We start from the raw sequence: 20,315 nt of genomic DNA on the forward strand, positions 1-20,315 counted from the left end.
AAAAAATAACTTTTTGACAGGGTTTTTGACAGGCTTTGTTAATAATGTTAACCTGTGCATTGTGTAACCATGGTAACTGCTAAACAATCCACCATAGACATACATGTAGAACACCCGCAGCCTGACGTCACTGAAAAGTACTAACAGAGCAAAAACTAACTTTTTTTGACAATTTAAAGATGCCAGGAAGAGCTCCTTTAGAAAGTTTTTTTTTTTTTTTTAACTTTTTTGACAGTGTTTTTTGACTGTGTTACTGACTGAACAATCTGCCATAGACATACATGTAGAACACCCACAGCCTGACGTCACTGAAAAGTACCAGCAGAGCAGGAACTATAACTTTTGTGACAGTGTTTGACAGAGTTTTTTGACAGTTTTTTTTTGACAGTGTTTTCTAATCTGTGCATTGTGTCACCATGGTAACTTCTGAATAATCTGCCATAGACATACATGTACAACACCTGAAGCCTGGCGTCACTGAAAAGTACCAGTAGAGCAAAATCTCTAACTTTTCTGACAGTGTTTTTTTTTTTTTTTTTTTTAATCTGTGCATTGTGGCACCATAGTAACTGCTGAACATTCCACCATAGACATACATGTAGAACACCCGCAGCCTGACATCACTGAAAAGTATCAGCAAAGCAAAAACTATAACATTTTTTGACAGTGTTTGCTAATCTGTGCATTGTGTCACAGTGGTAACTGCTGAACAATTCACCATAGACATATATGTAGAACACCCGCAGCCTGATGTCACTGCAAAGTATCAGAAGAGCATAAACTAACTTTTTTGACAGTGTTTGACAGTGTTTTTTTTGACAGTGTTTGTTAATCTGTGCATTGTGTGACCATGGTAACTGCTAAACAATCTGCCATAGACATACATGCACAACACCCACAGCCTGAGGCACTGAAAACTATCAGTAGGGCAAGAATTATAACATTTTTGACAATGTTTGACCGTGTTTTTTGACATTTTTTTTTTTTTTTAATCTGTGCATTGTGTCACTATGGTAACAGCTGAACATTCCACCATAGACATACATGTACAACACTCAGAGCCTGATGTCACTGAAAAGTGTCACCAAGGCAAAAACTATAACATTTTGACAGTGTTTTTGACAGTGTTTTTTTTTTTAATCTGTGCATTGTGTCACTATGGTAACAGCTGAACATTCCACCATAGACATACACGTACAACACTCAGAGCCTGATGTCACTGAAAAGTATCAGCAGAGCAGAAACTATAAATAGGCCTGTGCAATGAATTACGTTTTAACTGAGCCGAGCTGCAGTGGTTTAAAATGTCAATGATCAGCTCAGTGCTTTTTAATCAGAGCTCGTCTCAGTAACAGCCCGAGGTCTGGAGCAGACGACACTGTGGAGGAATAAAGTCCACTTCTTTTGTGTTACAGCATTTTCAGTCTGCTCTGTTTGGATCACTGAAATCATGGGTCCAGTTGGTAGGAAAGATCCTTCCTTGAACAGAAATGAAGGCCTCAGACATCATGTGTCTCCTGTTTACAACTCCAAACTAAAACCTAAAACAAAGAACAACAGGGGCAGTCAGGTCAGGGCCAGAGGTGTGAAAACACTCACTACAGGCCTGAATGATCAGACTGATATGACCCTTCACTCAATACACATGAACAGGCCGAGCTAACAAACAGAAACTGTAAACAAGTAGGGTGTTAGTTTCAGAGTAGTTAGTTAACTCCTTCAGACAGATGTAAGGAAGTGTCCACCAGCGTCTGACCAGTTTGGATGAGCTGCGAAATGTTTTCCACCTAAATAAACACGTGATGGAAATTCACATTGTGGAAAGATTTCTCTCTCAGGTGACGTCCACACAACAACGCTCCTGGATTTTTTCTTTTACGGGCTGAAAAAAGTTTGCGTCCACACTAGGGATGGGCATGATTAGTCGATTAATCGATAATTGATCATTAAGAATTTCATCGATTACGTTAATTTTAATCGACAAACCGAATGTAGGTTGTTGTGTGTATTGTGACCAAACAGGTGTGTACATGTGTCTCTGCATCAGAAGGAGCGAGACACAAACAGTGGGTCAGTCTGTAACGAACCGAAGCACAAATGTGGATTTAACGAGGATTTGTACAAGAAATTCCACACACTTTCCGTTGCGTTGGGACAAGTGTGAGTCCATGTGCACAGTGTATAAAGCAGCACATATGTTTCTGTGTCCAGTGGGAAAAAGTTTTTCCAGGTGAGAGTCGCTCAATGTGGATGACGAGGCCCCGCCCCCCTCCCCCCGTACGCTGTCCTGGTTTTGACAAACACAAAATCTGGTCACACTAACCTGTATTCACCTGAGTCATGTCTTTTAATCCGACAGAAGTTGAACCACATCAGCGACACAAGAGCTGGAGTTTTATCTTCACTTAGTTTATGTAAATTAACGATGTGGTTTTAAGTTTCGTTTCTGTGAGATTTGAACAAAACTGAATTAAACACATTATAATGTCAAACGGGCTGATGTGGCTCTAGAGTCGTTACGGTTTATATGTTGTAAAGTTGAATTTATTTATGCAGATTAGTGCAGATAGTAATAATAATGATGATCATTTTAATATAAAAACGTTAATGATTAATCGATAATCGATCGTTAATTCTCTCGACGATCGATTAAGAAAATTTCATCGAATGCCCGTCCCTAATCCACACACGTCGGATCAAGAAATATTCACGTCCAGACGTCAAGGGAGCACTGAGTACACCACCACAATGATAATAATATTTAATAATGCAGATCCCATCGCAGTTTTTTTTTTTTTACTTTAAGGTCACAGTTTTAGATGTGTCCCAAAAATATAACCATTTTGTTTTGCAAAAGTTAAACCTAAGTTTTCCTTTTAAGTCATAAGATTAGGATGAGAATTAGAATAACTTGGTCTGAAAATCCAACAGTTTAATTACTCGTAAATAATCTTTGTTATTGATTTGCGTGCGTAATCTGTCGTTAGCATTAGTGTTAACAGCGTCTCTCAGTTGCTGGGCGTCACATTTCGGCAAACGCTCCTGCGCTCTGTGGAGGCCAGTTCGAGGGCTGCGGAGGACTCTGGTGATGACGGGGTCGCGACGTCATCGTTTTCCAAAAGCTGCGGTTTGCTCGTCCACACGACAACACGACATCACCATTCTCAGATTTCTCCACTCTGGAACACAATCTCAAAAAACTTTTTGCCCACCCGAAATGCCGGCTCTGCGTGGTCGAAAGGCCAAAATGAATACAAACTTTACAATTTCGACCAAAAAACGTTGTCGTGTGGACATGCCCTAAATCTGTCTTTGTGTAAATGAATGTGATTTGTAGATCAGTCATGAACATGTGTAAAGGCATGTGCGTGTTTATTTAGCACCAGCCTCTGAAACAAAAGTCACTCTGCTTTGATATGTAACTTGTATTTCTGTATAAATACTCAGAGCTCAAATACTCAGGGGCAGAGACTTGGGGCAGAGACTTGGGGGGCATAAACTCGGGGAGGAGACGGGGCAGGTAGGAGTGTAACGATATCCAAGTCTCACGATACAATATTGTCACGATATGAACCTCAAGGTACGATATTTATTGATATATCATGAGAATGCATACATGTCACGGTGCGATATTTATTGTGATATTTTGTGGAGCTAACAACTGTTAATATGCTACTTTTTCCTCTTAAAATGCCTTGACAAGACTTAATCCAAAGAACTAAGACGTAAAAGTGTTAGAACTGTTGCTTCTTCTTGTCGTCTGCACTGAAACGGAGCAAAGGATCATGGTCTATGTAGTTCCCTCTGTCTTTTTTTTAGCTGTTGCTGCATCATATCTCTTCATTTAAGCAAACAGACTTGTAATTCGATATATTGTGATGGTCCACGATATTATTGTGAGAACTTTGACGATGCGATATCACGATATTTCAGTTATTGTTACATCCGTAGGGATAGGGACATATTTCTGGTGAGGAGAGGCTGTTGGTCTGTGTCCATATCCATATCTCTTCGCAAATGGATTAATTATTCATCATCAAGAGATAAAAATTTTTTTCCACAATAAAACATTTGAAAACAAAATTTAATTTCTCCTTTGCCATCGACCCAGTTGTTTTGATTAACTTGGTGATGATGTCAGTGAAATAAAGACTGAAAGCCCCAATGTTTGTGTTTCTTTAAATAAAACAGTAAGCGGGGGGTGGGAGGAGGAGGGAGGGAGGGAAGAGAGGAGGGAGGGAAGAGGAGGGGAGGGGAGAGGAGGGAGGGGAGGGGAGGAGGGAGGGGAGGGGAGGGGAGGGAGAGGAGGGGAGGGAGAGAGGAGGGAGGGAAGAGAGGAGGGGGAAGGAGGAGGGGAGGGGAGGGGGGAGGAAGAGAGGAGGAGAGGGAGGGAGGAGGTGAGGGAAGAGAGGAGGGGAGGGGAGGGAAGAGAGGAGGGGAGGGAAGAGAGGAGGCGAGGGGAGGGGAAGGAGGAGAGGAGGGGAGGGAGAGAGGAGGGGAGGGAGAGGGAGAGGAGGGAGGGGAGGGAGGAGGAGAGGAGGGGAGGAGAGAGGAGAGGAGGAGGAGGAGGGAGGAGGGGAGGGGAGGGAGGAGAGGAGGGAGGGAAGAGGAGGGAGGAAGAGAGGAGGGAGGAGAGAGAGGAGGGGAGGAGAGGGAGAGGGAGGGAGGGAGGGAGGAGGAGGAGGGGAGGGAGAGGAGGGAGGAGGGGAGGGGGGAGGAAGAGGGAGGGAGAGAGGGAGGGAGAGGGAGGGAGGGGAAGAGGGGAGGGAAGAGGGAGGGAGGGAGGAGGGAGAGAGGAGGGGAGGGAGGAGGGAGAGAGGAGGAGAGGGGAGAGAGAGAGGAGGAGGGGAGGGAGGAGGGGAGGGAGGGAGGAGAGGAGGGGAGGGAAGAGAGGAGGCGAGGGGAGGGAACAGAGGAGGAGGGAGAGAGGAGGGGAGAGGGGAGGAAGAGAGGAGGGAGGGAAGAGAGGAGGGGAGTGAGGGAGAGGAAGAGAGGAGGGAGGAGGGAGAGAGAGGAGGAGGAGGGGGAGGAGGAGAGAGGAGGGAGGGAAGAGGGGGAGGAGAGAGAGGGGGGAGAGGAGGAGAGAGGGAGAGAGGGAGAGAGGAGGGAGAGGAGGAGGACAGAGGGGGAGGAGGGAGAGGGGAGGAGAGGAGGGAGGGAGGGAGGAAGAAGGAGGGGAGGGAGAGGGGAGGAGGGAGGGAGAGAGGAGGGGAGAGGGAGGAGGAGGAGGAGGAGAGGAGGGGAGGGAGGGAGGGAGGAGAGGAGGAGCGAGGGAGAGGGAGGACAGAGGAGGGAAGGGAAGAGAGGAGGGAGAGGGAAGGAGGAGAGGAGGTGGAGGGAAGAGAGGGAGGGAGGGAAGGGAGGGGAGGGAGGAGGAGAGGAGGGGAGGAAGAGAGGGAGGGAGGGGAGGGAGAAGAGAGGAGGGGAGGGAGGAAGAGGGAGGGGAGGAAGAGAGAGAGGGGGAGAGGGAGGAAGAACGAGGAGGGAGGGAAGAGAGAGGAGGGTGAGGGAGAGAGAGAGGGGAGGGAGAGGGAGGGAGGAGGAGAGAGGGAGGGAGGGAGGGAGGAGAGGAGGGAGGGAAGAGAGGAGGCAGGGGAGGGAACAGAGGAGGGAAGGGAGAGAGGAGGTGAGGGAGGAGGTAGGAGGGAGGGAGGAGAGGAGGGGAGGAGAGAGGAGGGGAGGAAGAGAGGAGGGAGGGAGGGAGGAGGAGGAGGAGAGGAGGGGAGGGAAGGAGAGGAGGAGGGAGAGGAGGAGAGGAGGAGGAGGAGGAGAGGGAGGAGAGGAGGAAGGGAGAGAGGAGGGAGGGAGGGAAGAGAGGAGGAGGGAAGAGAGGAGAGGAGGGGAGGAGGGAGGAGGGGAGGGAGGGAGGGGAGGGAGGGAGAGGAGGGAAGGGAAGAGAGAGGGAGGGAAGAGAGGAAGGAGAGGAGGAGGGAGGAGGGAGGGAGAGAGGAGGGGAGGGAAAGAGAGGAGAGGAGGGAGGGAGGGAGAGAGGAGAGGAGGGAGGGAGGGGAGAGAGAGGAAGGAAGAGAGAGGGGAGGGAAGAGAGGGGAGAGGAGGGAAGAACAGAGGAGGGAGGGAGGAGGAGAGGAGGGGAGGGAGGGAGGAGGGAGGGAGGGAAGAGAGGAAGGGAGAGGGAGGGAGGAAGAGAGGAGGAGGGAGGGAGGAGAGCGAGGGAGGAGGGGAGGGAAGAGAGGAGGTGAGAGAGGAGGGAGAGGGAAGAGAGGAGGAAGAGAGGAGGGGAGGGAAGAGAGGAGGGAGGGAGGAGGGAGGGAGGAGGAGAGAGAGGGAGGGAGGGAGGGGAGGGAAGGGAGGAGAGAGGAGGGAGGGAGGAGGAGAGGAGGGAGGGAGAGAGGAGGGAGGGAGGGAGGAGGGAGGGAGAAGAGAGGAGGGGAGGGAGGAGAGAGGGAGGAGGAGGAGGGGAAGAGAGGAGGGGAGAGGAGGGGAGGAGAGGAGAGGGAGGAAGGAAGAGAGGAGGGGAGGAGAGGAGGGGAGGGAAGAGAGGAGGAAGAGAGAGGGGGGAGGAGAAGAGAGGAGGAGAGAAGAGAGGAGGGAGGAGGAGAGGAAGGAGGGGAGGGAAGAGAGGAGGGAGAGAGGAGAGGAGGGGAGGAGGAGGAGGGAGGAGGGAGGGAGAAGGAGGGAGGAGGGGGAGGGGAGGGAGGGAGGGAGGGAGGGGAGGGGGAGGAGGGGAGGAGAGGGAGGAGGGAGGAGGAGAGAGGAGGGAGAGGGAGGGAGGAGAGAGGGAGGGAGGAGAGAGGAGGAGGGAGGAGGGGAGGGAGGAGGAGGAGAGGAGGGAGGGAGGAGGAGGAGGGAGGAGAAGAGGGAGGAAGAGAGAGGAGGAAGAGAGGGAAGAGAGGAGGGGAGGGAGGAGAGGAGGGGAGGAGAGAGAGGAGGGAGGAAGGAGAGGAGGGAGGAGGGAGGGGAGGAGGGAGGGAGAGAGAGAGGGAGGGAAGAGAGGAGGAGGAGGGAAGGAGGAGGGAGGGGAGGGAGGAGAAGGGGAGGAGGGGAGGGGGGGAGGGAGGGAGAGGAGGGGAGGGAAGAGAGGAGGGAGGAGAGGGAGGAGGAGAGGAGGGAGGAGGGAGGAGAGGGAGGGAGAGGAGGAGGAGGGGAGGGAAGAGAGGAGGGAGGAGGGAGGAGGGAGGAGGAAAGAGGGGGGAGGGAAGAGAGGAGGGGAGGGAAGGGGAGGAGGAAGAGAGGAGGAGGGAGGAGAGGAGGAGGGAGGGAAGAGAGGAGGGAGGGAAGAGAGGAGGGGAGGGGAGAGGAGAGAGGAAGAAGAGAGGGGGAGGAGAGAGAGAGGGAGGGAGGGAGGAGAGGAGAGGGAGGAGGAGGGAGGAGGAGAGGGGGAGGGAAGAGAGGGGAGAGGGAGGGAGGGAAAGAGAGGAGGGAGGGAGGAGGAGAGGGAGGGAGAAGAGAGGAGAGGAGGGAGGAGGGAAGGAGGAGAGGAGGGAGGGAGGGAAGAGAGGAAGAGGAGGGAGGAGGAGGGCAGGGAAGAGGGGGAGGGGGAGGAGGGAGGAGGGAGGAGAGGAGGGGAGGGGAGGGAGGAGGGAGGAGAGAGAGGGGGAGAGGAGGAGGAGGGAGGGAAGGGAGGAGGGGGGAAATAAAAAAACACATGATATGTACAATGGAATGTATATGTTGTAATATTCTTAATGAAAAATTAATGATAAAAAAAATAAAATAAAACAGTAGAAAATTATCCGTAAATGTGAAAACCGGTGATTTTGTTTTTTGCCACTTTGCACAGTCTTAACAGTAAGTCTATCATATAATATATCAGTCAAGGCTCAGTTTCAACTTGTGATGTCATTTAGTGGTAGTTTTACACTTTTTAACAGCTATTTTTAACCTCAAATGAACTGCTTTACTCGTCACTGCAACAGTCTGGGCAGCTGTTAACTTGAAAACTACCACTTCGTGACATCACAAGTTGGAACAGAGCAGTTTGAGACGGTGGAGATGCGCTCAGACGTGCGTGAACGATACGAAACACAACTTAAAACAACATTATAACACGTTTTAAAGCTCACATGGGTCAGTTTTGCGTAACACAGGACTGAACACAGACTGAATGAGTCGCCTTTAAATATAAAACCAAACACGATTTAAATAGAGCCGCTCTCCGTAGTGTTTCGGACGTCTTCTTCCATAATCTGTGCGTCCAAGAGAGATGGGACTTTGCATGTCATTTGCTAAATTAAGCCGTTTAAAAAGAACTGGAGAGCTTCATTAGAGACTCTCCAGCAGCTCGGAGGAAGAGCCGCCGATCGCCCAACACGAGCGACAGTTGGAGGAATTAGAATTTTGACAGAACTTGAGTTATGACTTTAAATCATGTTACACTATTTTCCTGATCTATGTTCCAATGTTTCCTCGTCACAAACAGACCCGGAGTTGTGTTTTGTTTCGTTTCATTCACACGTTTAACGCACAAACGAAGCAGATGTACGCTGAGTTCTTCTCTCAAACTGAAAACACTGATGTCACCTGGTAATATCAGAAACTCTTATTATTATAAATGACAAATAATTTCCCTTGTGGATCAGTAAAGTTTGTCTACGTCCAAACTTAAAACACCTTCACTAGAATCATTTGGATAATTTCAGCTCTTGAATTGCCAATCTCGACTCAACAAAAGCTAAAAAGGAGCTGATGTCTGAATTCTTTACTGTATTTTTCGAACTATAAGTCACTTTTTTTCATGGTTTGAGTGATTGTTACGAGATTCCAGAGTGGGAGGCCCAACCTAATGAGCTTTTTTTTAAATAAATATCTATTTTTGTACAATTTTTTAAAACATGTGTGGACTCCCTCTTGTTGAAGCCCTGAGCCAGTTCGTAACAGTGTTTCCTGTGACTTATACTCAGGTGTGACTTATGTATTAACATTTTCGGCCTCAAGGGGGCGCTCTAGTTTTGTGTGTGAGTATCTGTTCCTCCTGTACCACTGTCACTTGGCTCTACTGCGCATGTCTCCTGCAGAAAGAGCCTCTGTTCTGTCTGTATCATGTCAGTCGATCGCACCGTTACTTCTGCACCACTGAACAATTTAACATTTAAACCAGGGGCGTCCAAACTTTTTCCATCAAGGGCCACAGATCTAAACGCAGACAAAGCAGAGGGACGATCGAGGGCCGTAGACTGATGCTGAATACAGTGAATAATTAAAATATGTGCATGTTTAACATGTTAGCAAGAATAAAAGGTCATTCTAAGATCCTTAAAACCAAACACTAAATATTAAATATGATCTTTATCAAGGTAGAGTTTCAAAAAACTTGCAGTAAAAAGTAAAATTTTAATTGATGCAAGGTCATTTGAGCCAATTCACCTGGAAGCCTGAGGGCCAAGAAAAATTTGTCTGAGGGCCGCATTTGGCCCACAGGTCATACTTTGGACATGCCTGCTTTAAACAAACTTATAAAGACGACTGAGAAGACTGAACACAAATGCCCCCAAAACCAAATCAGACTTTGCAGATTACAAACTGCAAGTCGTGAAATATTCAGCTGAAAACAGTAATCGAGCAGCAGAAAGAAAGTTTGGAGTGAGAGAGAAACTTGTGACACCAGGAGGATGAACCATGAAACTTTCCTGAAGTCACTGGATGGATGGACAAAGTCTGAACTTCAGTGACACCGAAACCATCCTGTCGGGATTCAGAAAGACCCGAATAATTCTAACTGGAACTGATGCTGAGTCTGACGACAGCGACACAGAAGAGGAAGTGACGCTCTGTTTACCTCAGAAGTGACACCGAGGATGAAGAATTGAATGGATTTAGTGATTTGGAGTGAGATGGAGAGTTTGTTAAACTTGTTCTGTTGTTTATGTTATAGTTTATCTGAAGAACTGTTCATATGTGACGTTAACAGTCTGTTGTTCTCTCTTCTATTGTTTTTACTACAACTTCAGTTTCAAAAGGAAAAGTCAGTTCCTGGTCTCTGATTTTATCAAATAAATTTCCAACAAAAAATGCAACTTATATACGTTTTTTCTTATTCATTACACATTTTTTGACAGGTGCAACTCTCGACTTATAGACCAAAAAAAAACTTTGTCTAGTTTGCTCCAAGTTACTTTATTACCACTGTTATTTTCTGTATAGTTATAATCACTTGCCTTATTGTTAATTTGACAAAGTGACTAGTTTTAGTTTATCCTTTAGTTTAATTTCCTCCCTCTTGTGTTCCATTTTAGTTCATCTTTCAGTATTTAAACATCCTTGATCTTTTGTCTGGTGCGTTAGTTTTGTTCTGTTCGGTTTTGATTAAATTATCCCAGTTGGGCCTGACTCTTTTGTTAAATATAGATTCACCTAATTTTGAGCTTTTGTTAAATTACATCACAATGTGGAACAGAACATTCTGAGCTCTGGAGATGTAGCCAGACTAATAACGCGGGATTACTCAAACAAAACACAACTGCAGGTCTGTTTTTGAGGAGGAAACGACAAGATAACGTGACTTAAAGCTCACAAGAGTCAGTTTTGTGTAAGTTAAGACCTTTAAATAAATACAGAGATACTACACTGCACCACAATACACTTTTACACACACACACGCACTGTTTTGCATTAAAAAGACGCAGATAAAAAACACAATAAGGCACATACCAGTACAGATAAGGCTTATCTTTGTCCACGTTAATGTTGTTGAGGGGATCCATGCGGAGCCAGGTGTGGAATGTAAAACCATTCTGATACGGCCACTTTGCGATGGGAGGCAGAGCTATAGCCTAAAAAAACAGAAGATACAAGTTAAATATAGAAGTGATTAGACTCAAAACCACATTCACAAAAGGCAGAAAGCACAGCGTGTTCCAAGTCAAGGCTTTGGATTAAAAAAAAGATGAAATGACTCAAATGTGGTGGCTGGTATGTAATATTTTAATTAACAGTTTCTACAATAAAACTCTTATATTTATAGAACATTATTTAAAAAGGCCTGAATGTTTTGAATAGTTTTGGACCGAAAATTGCGATCTCAGACAACATGATTTTAGAATTTAGAATAAAGATCATTTTAATATAAAAACGTTAATGATTTAATCAAAGACCTGGTTTAGTCCTGGTTTAGTCCTGGTTTAGTCCTGGTTCAGTCCTGGTTCAGTCCTGGTTCAGTCCTGGTTCAGTCCTGGTTCAGTCCTGGTTCAGTCCTGGTTTAGTCCTGGTTCAGTCCTGGTTCAGTCCTGGTTCAGTCCTGGTTTAGTCCTGGTTTAGTCCTGGTTTAGTCCTGGTTCAGTCCTGGTTTAGTCCTGGTTCAGTCCTGGTTTAGTCCTGGTTCAGTCCTGGTTCAGTCCTGGTTCAGTCCTGGTTTAGTCCTGGTTCAGTCCTGGTTCAGTCCTGGTTTAGTCCTGGTTTAGTCCTGGTTTCAGTCCTGGTTCAGTCCTGGTTCAGTCCTGGTTCAGTCCTGGTTTCAGTCCTGGTTCAGTCCTGGTTCAGTCCTGGTTCAGTCCTGGTTCAGTCCTCTGGTTTAGTCCTGGTTCAGTCCTGGTTCAGTCCTGGTTCAGTCCTGGTTCAGTCCTGGTTCAGTCCTGGTTCAGTCCTGGTTCAGTCCTGGTTTAGTCCTGGTTTAGTCCTGGTTCAGTCCTGGTTCAGTCCTGGTTTAGTCCTGGTCAGTCCTGGTTCAGTCCTGGTTCAGTCCTGGTTCAGTCCTGGTTTAGTCCTGGTTCAGTCCTGGTTTAGTCCTGGCAGGTACATGACTCAGTGCTGGACTCTGGTGTGATGTAAGTTTCTGTGATGTTTGCAAATGTCCATGTGCACTGAAACTTGATTTGAAAAAAATAAAAATAAATAAATATATCGTGGATGAAATTGAAATCGCAATATCTGCCAGAAAAATCGCAATTAAATTTTTTCTTAAAATCGTTCAGCCCTAATTAGGAGCATGTAGCATTTAGTTTAAACGTTTAGTCCCGCCCTCTTTCTGTCATTTGGATATTGCACCATGACACAGAATCGACTGTCTGGGATCCGACTCTGGTTATTTGTTTATAGTTGCCCAATCTGTGCTTACTTTAAACATTGAGCAAAGATCTCTGCTGCATTACTCATCCACTCCAACTCGTGATGGGGAGTTTCTATTACTGCCACAGCTGCCCTGGGCAAGGTTGCCAATCTGTGCCATTGGCCCCTAGCCAGACTGGCACCACCTACTGCCTCCGCTCAGTTTAATTTCTCTTTAGCGACTCCAGCGGTCAGGTGTCAGAATGCACTAGACGGTTCGCAAAAACCCTGGAAGTGTGAGTTCAGGCACCAGCCAATCAGAGAAGAGACAGACATTCTGTGTTGGCAACGATTCCTGAGATCGAGGATTTAAAGCCGGAACAAAGAGAATGTTTGATGAATTTTATCAAGGGGAAAGACGTTATTGTCCTTCTTCCTACAGGATTTGGGAAAAGCTTAATATACCAGTTAGTCCCTGTCAGCGGCGCATTACATACGTCACGAGCAACAGCAGCGATTAGTTATTTTAAAAAGTACCTGACTACAGTCGAGCGAACGAATCCTAATGCTGCGAGGTCACACGGTTTCCACGAAGTGAAACCAGCTGATGAATCAGGCTAATTGGTGCCGCCACCACAGACACACACACTCCACACACACACACACACACACACACACACACACACACACACACACACACACACACACACACACACACACACACACACACACACACACACACACATCACATTCATACTAGGCAGTGTGGGTCAAGTGTCTTGCCTAAGGACACAACAACCCACAGTGGCATCTTGTATTTCCAGTGGTCTCCATAGAGAGTATAAAAAAGTGGACTAAGCGAGTGTGACGTCTCCACAACGTTCATCTCCACTCAAATGAAGCTCCCGTTGCAACGGTTACAGCAGAGAATCTGGAGCCAGGCTCCATGTTTGGAAATCCAACCATATAATATTTGAAATATTTTTTAAAACTTGTCTTCAACTCACAGCAGCGTTTTTTCCTGGGAAACTGAAGAATGAGTCTGGACCGTTTCTGTGAGCCATGTACTTGAGCACCGACAGGAGCTTCACCGCGTGACGAGGCTGAAACAACAAAACACAAAACATGAAAAATTAGACATTGAAAAGGCACGTGTATCCTGTGGATGTAACAATAACCAAAATATCATGATATTATTTTATCAAAAGTCTCACGTAATCACAATATATCGAATTAAACTGTTTATGTGCAACAACAACTAAAAAACTGACAGAACTACATAGACCAAGATGGTGACGTGAAGAAACTGTTATTAAACACTTTCACATCTTAATTGTTCATATTATAACAGTACAAAAGCTTTTTCAAAGCTTTTAAATGAAAAAGTATCATATACACAATGTTGTAAACCTCCACAAATATTCCAGTAAATATCGTACTGTGAGCTGCAGCTCGTGAAAATATCGTATTGAGATTTAGACATTGTTACACCTTCTGTTACACTAGTGATAAATAAAACCTATTTTCAAAACATACTTTATGTCAAATTTCTACCAAGACATTTGTAAGCACATTTTAGAAAATCTGTCATTGATACTTTGCAGCGACATCATGCTGGAGGTGTTCTACATGGATGTCTAGGAGAGATTTTACCATTTACCAAACTTTTTGAAAAATCTTTGAAAATCAATCTGTACCTAGTATCAATTTTTACACTTGCCAAAGTAAAATTCCATGAGAAATTTTATGAAATTCTTTTGCTGTCTACTGGTTCATCAAGCCTCTAAATTTTAGTGCAGAAGCCTTAACTATGACCTGAAAAATCTTTTTCTTTAATAACATCAAAAATAATTATTTTAGCCCAATAGTGTCAATGGAAGTTGAATATAAATATGGATCATTTGGTACCAGTTTTATGTCTCTATCATCATTAGTTTCTAAGATATGGCAAAAGCGTAATTTCTTTGTTACTTCAAGAACTTTGAATAAGAAATATGTCCTGAATTGCAACAAATGTTTGGCCTACAACACATTATGTAAGTTGAAATGAACAAATTTAAAACTCAAAGATTTGGAAGTATGAAAAGTAAAATCTTTAATACAGGTATTATTATATTATGTCCATTATCAGATGTGTTCACTGTAACCTACTTATCAAAGCATCAGTAAGAAAAAGGGGTGTGCAAAAATATTGAAATATCGATATATCGTATTGTTTAATCTGATATGTTTATGATCACTGCATAAAGAACAAACTTTATGTCTCTCACTTCATCTTTGGCCTTCGTGGATACTGGATAATTAACTGTCATATAAAATTGACATATTGTAGAAAGGTATGAAGACAGAGATATAAAACTGGTACCAATAGATGCGCCACCATGTCTCTAAATGCATTATTTTTAAAGTTATTTGAGAAAAACAGATTTTTCTACCAGAGCAATATGGATCACAAATGAATTTAAGAGTCTTGATGGACCCAGTAGATTTTATTCAACTGAGCAAATTTTCCACAGATTTTCTTTTAATTGGTATTGTCACGTTTTAAAAGTGGGTACAAGTTGAATTTCTGACATTGGGGCGAATGCTGCACCCTAATGTCAAGGATGGAATGTTGCACAGTTACCACGGTGACACAAACAGAAAACTGATGTCGACAACTTTCTCCCCCCGAGAAAGTTGTCGACATCAGCTGCAAAGTATGAGCAGATTGCCGTAAAACCATGTCAAATATTATGATTACGTGAAAGGTTCTCCTTAAAATTATAATGTTCCGTGTGAAATTACAGAGCACGTCCCAACACGACACCGTCTCTCCGTTACAAACACACTGTAGCTTTTATATCTGCGGCCCCGTGCTGAGTAATGATTCATCTTGACAATGGGACAAGGACATTAGCCTATGGGGACAGCGACAGCAGCAGCAGCAGCAGCAATTTAAGTGTTGCCAGCACATTTCTCACGGCGGCCCCGGACCGAACGGACAGACGAATGTTAAACCGGACTCACCCACTGGCCCTGTTCTCCTTGCAACTTGCTGAAGAACAGCTTTAACTCCTTCACGGTGATGCTGTAGCTCGCCAGGACGCCCAACATGTCCACCAACAAATCTGAAACCGTAAACAAACGAGACAATAAGACACACAATTTGTATTTCACGTTTTAATGTCGTTTCCTCGTCACAAACAGACCTGGAGTTGTGTTTTGTTTCATTCATACATGTTTAACACACAAACCCTGCATGCTTAGGCCGAGTTCTTCTCTCAAACTGAAAACACTCTTTCACCTTGTGATGTCATGTGGTAATAGACCTTTTACACAACAGCCAGAAGTGCCCCGCTGTAGGTTTGAGGAACTTCTGGTTAATGGTTTTCTGTGGCAAAATATCTGTGGAAATGTAGGGGAGGGGGGACAGTCAGAGAGTCCGTGCAGCGTATGAGACGGAAGGTTCACACTTTCGCAGCCCAGTACCAATCGACACACGGCCCCTGGTCTAAAATGTGTGCGAGATTAGACCACATATGCAAAATTAGGCTGCTTAAAATGTTTTTATTAATACCAAATAAAATATCCAGCAGAAATGATGCATGATAGGCATACCGTATTTTCCGCACTATTAGGCGTTCAAGTCATTAAATGGTCTATTTTCGAACTTTTTCACAAATAAACCGCGTGGGACTTTAAAGGAAACACAACAGTGTGATGGGTGAGTGGTTTTGTTTGTTTGTTCGTTCACGGTGACTCTGGGCTTTGTTCAGTTGTGGCGTGTAGGGAGGTGCTGTCTGGGACACGCTGGATTGTCGGCGTGTTCGCAGTGACTCAGTTGTTCAGTCGTGTCTAGAAGCGACACGTTGCGCTCGCTTTTTCGGTTCGTTCCTCCGTTCCGTTCCTCGTCGACGTGGAGTGATGAGTGTGTCTGTGGGTGTGTTTCGCCGTGCGGTCGCTGTCTGCTCCGTGTGTGTTTGCGGCTTTGTAGTTTACTGAAGTCGTGCTTTTTGATGGTGTTGGAGACTTAAGAGCGCGTCTAATAGCCCGGAAAATACGGTACATTAATCATTTGTATATTTTACTTTACACTCATATTTAGTTTGCAGGACTGTAGTTTATCATCCCACCCGCCCTCTCCCGCCTTGTGGAGTCCCGCCCGCACCCTCAATGAGCTTTCAAACGCCGCGCTGTTTTGCGTCGGGTCCCGCGCCACAGTAGTGCGGGGCTCTAGTGTGCACTTTATATGTGGGACATCTCTAGGACCATAATGTTAGTTTTGTTCAGTAGTTCACTCATCGTTGTTCTCCTTTAAGCTTTCGTCTTTCTTGCCTTGATAGTTGTGGATAAATTATTCATGGAAGAATGTTTATCCTTTGTGGACCTTTCAGCACAATGACAATTACGGAAGCCTAGAGGGGTCACAACAAACGCAAAGGCCGCAACAAATACAAATGCGACAACACAACAAAAAGCCACAACACACCAAAAAAAGTCACAACGGAAATGACCCCAGGACTCTATTTTAATGCAAACGCCGCAACACATTAAAAAGCCACAACACATCAAAAAGCCACAACGGAAGTGACCACGGGACTCTATTTTCCCGATCAAGTGGCAAGTGAAGAAGAAAAACTACAACGTGAAAAGTAAAGGAACGGAGAAGTTGGAAACGTAAGTAAAAAATTTATTGTTTTATCATTATTCGTTTCACGTTGTAGTTCTTCTTCTTCACTTGCCGCTTGATCGGTCCGTCGGAAAATAGAGTCCCGCGGTCACTTCTGTTGTGGCTTTTGGATGTGTTGCGGCTTTTTAATGTGTTGTGGCTTTTTAATGTGTTGCGGCATTTGCATTAAAATAGAGTCCCGCAGTCATTTCCGTTGTGGCTTTTTTGGGTTTGTTGTGGCCTTTTATTGTGTTGTCGCATTTGTATTTGTTGCGGCGTTTGCGTTTGTTGTGACTAGGGATGGGCATGATTAATCGATTAATCGATAATTGATCATTAAGAATTTCATCGATTACGTTAATTTTAATCGACAAACCGAATGCAGGTTGTTGTGTGTATCGTGACCAAACAGGTGTGTACATGTGTCTCTGCATCAGAAGGAGCGAGACACAAACAGTGGGTCAGTCTGTAACGAACCAAAGCACAAATGTGGATTTAACGATGACTTTGTACAAGAAATTCCACACTTTCCGTTGCGTTCGGGACAAGTGTGAGTCCATGTGCACAGTGTATAAAGCAGCACATATGTTTCTGTGTCCAGTGGGAAAAAGTTTTACCAGGTGAGAGTCGCTCAATGTGGATGACGAGGCCCCGCCCCCTCCCCCCGTACGCTGTCCTGGTTTTGACAAACACAAATCTGGTCACACTAACCTGTATTCACCTGAGTCATGTCTTTTAATCCGACAGAAGTTGAACCACATCAGCGACACAAGAGCTGGAGTTTTTATCTTCGCTGAGTTTATGCAAATTAGTGATGTGGTTTTAAGTTTTGTTTCTGTGAGATTTGAACAAAACTGAATTAAACACATTATAATGTCAAACGGGCTGATGTGGCTCTAGAGTCGTTACGGTTTATATGTCGTAAAGTTGAATTTATTTATGCAGATTAGTAGTGCAGATAGTAATAATAATGATGATCATTTTAATATAAAAACGTTAATGATTAATCGATAATCGATCGTTAATTCTTCCGATGATCGATTAAGAAAATTTCATCGAATGCCCATCCCTAGTTGTGTCCCCTCTCGGCTTCCGTAAATAATAAATGATGACTCAAACATGTGTGAAACAAAACACAACTCCAGGTCTGTTTTCGATGACGTAACAACATTATAACATCAGCGGGAAGAGTGTAGATTTGTAGGTGGAGCATGGCACAGGGTTTGCATAGGGCGGGAGAGATCACTAAATGACTCAAACATGCATGGATGACTCTAAAATCTCTTCAGACCTGTTTTTTTTTTGACGGTAGAAAGCTCATAGTTCCTCTTTAATAAATGTTTAGTCGTAATTAACTTCTATTGGCAGCACTGACATAATAGCACCATATTTTTAACTCTCTTCTTCTTCTTCTTCACCCTCAGGGCACGTTCACCACTTTATGATGTCATGCGGTAATACAGGAAGCGCTCCACTGCGTTTTTAAACTCCATACACCTTCACTAGAATCATTTGGAACTGCCGATCTCTACTGAACGAACGGTAAAAGGAGCTGTTAACATCATCACAAGTTGGAACAGACTAATACTAAAGGGTTACTCAGACGTGTGTGTTTGAGTTTGCAAGCTGATTTAACACAATGTCCCATTTTAAACTATAATTATGTAACGCGTAATTATTCCGCGCAAACAGAAGCGCCGTAAAACCTGTGGGTATATCGTCTGCTCCGCTGACCGCACTCCGCCGCCGGCTCGTTCTGATCAGTTTTGCAAAGTTCATCGAAACACTGCGGGACATTTCCGTCTCATTTGCACACAGACAAACAGACTGAGGCTCACAGCAAATTAATTGGCGATTTATTGTACTCTACACTAGCAAAATGCGCTTAGATAATGGGAAAGAAAATTAGCACTAAGAAGAGAAGAGGAGACGAGATGGTGTTTTGTTTGTAGGCTGCGTTCAGACTGCAGGGCTTAATGCTCAATTCAGATTTTTTTGCGAGGTCGTTCTCGTTTCCAATTAAACGCGACTTGTACGTGATCTCCAGTGTGAACTTTAAACGCCCCAAAAGAGTCCAACATGCTCAGTGTTTACGGAAGACGCCTAAACGTTGGGCTTGTCTCCCAAAATCTGGTCGAGTTCTTGGTAAAATGTTCAGGTTACACGTCCACGGCCGCTTCATTTGTTTGAGTTTTTATAATCCTTGTATTTGTCTCGCAGGCTCTTTATTTTTCATTGCCATTGGAGTCAGGACCGACTGTTGCCGCGCTCGGACGTTACTTTGGAAATCATTTAAAAAACCGTCCAGTTCCGATAAGACTCCTCCAATCTGTCCTGAATACAACGAACTGACGAGACTCCGAGCCTGACGTGTAGGTGGGATGAATGTGACCTGACCGTTCAGACTAGGGATGGGCATGATTAATCGATTAATCGATAATTGATCATTAAGAATTTCATCGATTACGTTAATTTTAATCGACAAAACCGAATGTAAGTTGTTGTGTGTAGTGTGACCAAACAGGTGTGTACATGTGTCTCTGCATCAGAAGGAGCGAGACACAAACAGTGGGTCAGTCTGTAACGAACCGAAGCACAAATGTGGATTTAACGATGATTTGTACAAGAAATTCCACACTTTCCGTTGCGTTCGGGACAAGTGTGAGTCCATGTGCACAGTGTATAAAGCAGCACATATGTTTCTGTGTCCAGTGGGAAAAAAGTTTTTACCAGGTGAGAGTCGCTCAATGTGGATGACGAGGCCCCGCCCCCCTCCCCCCGTACGCTGTCCTGGTTTTGACAAACACAAATCTGGTCACACTAACCTGTATTCACCTGAGTCATGTCTTTTAATCCGACAGAAATTGAACCACATCAGCGACACAAGAGCTGGAGTTTTATCTTCACTTAGTTTATGCAAATTAGTGATGTGGTTTTAAGTTTTGTTTCTGTGAGATTTGAACAAAACTGAATTAAACACATTATAATGTCAAACGGGCTGATGTGGCTCTAGAGTCGTTACGGTTTATATGTCGTAAAGTTGAATTTATTTATGCAGATTAGTAGTGCAGATAGTAATAATAATGATGATCATTTTAATATAAAAACGTTAATGATTAATCGATAATCGATCGTTAATTCTTCCGACGATCGATTAAGAAAATTTCATCGAATGCCCGTCCCTAGTTCAGACTGAAGTCACATGTCAAAAGATCAGATATGTATCAGTTTTAGGAGCACATATCCAAGTGGCCTGGGTCACATTTGAAAAAAATCTGATCTGTGTCGTTCAGACTGACATTAAGGCCCCGTACTTTTTAAAAACTGAGACATTTCCTTTAGTTTTTTCCCATCTTTTACACGCAAACAGCGAATTCACCGCTGAAAACAAATCTTTCTAAAAACTCCGGTGGAGATTCTGGAAGACTTCGGTTTGGTGTTTGCGTGTGAAGTGAGATAAATTGTGTTTTAAGAGCTAACGCGCCGAAAGTGTGACCGATGTTTCCCTTTTGCTCTGATGATGATGCATTTATTGTCGTCACTTTTAAACAAAAGGCGCAAACGTTCGGAGATAATCATAATAGTTTAATGAGAACTTAACAGAACGCTGTAGTTGTGTGAAAGAGAGACTAAAATTCCATGACTTTTCCAGGCCTGGAAAATTACATTTCCAGTTTCCTTGACTTTTCCAGGGTTTCCATGACCGTGGGAACCCTGAATTCAA

General features: G+C 44.6%; 1 protein-coding gene across 1 annotated transcript in view; it reads right to left on the reverse strand.

Moving 5' to 3' along the window:
- Positions 1-20,315, reverse strand: part of lrba (LPS responsive beige-like anchor protein) — a 702,007-nt gene that overhangs the window by 587,918 nt on the left and 93,774 nt on the right. Inside the window, 3 exon segments of the mRNA XM_055158186.1 lie at positions 10,609-10,730; positions 12,948-13,043; positions 14,950-15,050. Coding sequence (XP_055014161.1) covers positions 10,609-10,730; positions 12,948-13,043; positions 14,950-15,050 — 319 coding nt within the window.

Source organism: Boleophthalmus pectinirostris, unplaced genomic scaffold (genome assembly GCF_026225935.1).
Source record: "Boleophthalmus pectinirostris isolate CB_2022bp ecotype Guang Dong unplaced genomic scaffold, ASM2622593v1 HiC_scaffold_22, whole genome shotgun sequence".
Taxonomy (NCBI): Eukaryota; Metazoa; Chordata; class Actinopteri; order Gobiiformes; family Gobiidae; genus Boleophthalmus; species Boleophthalmus pectinirostris.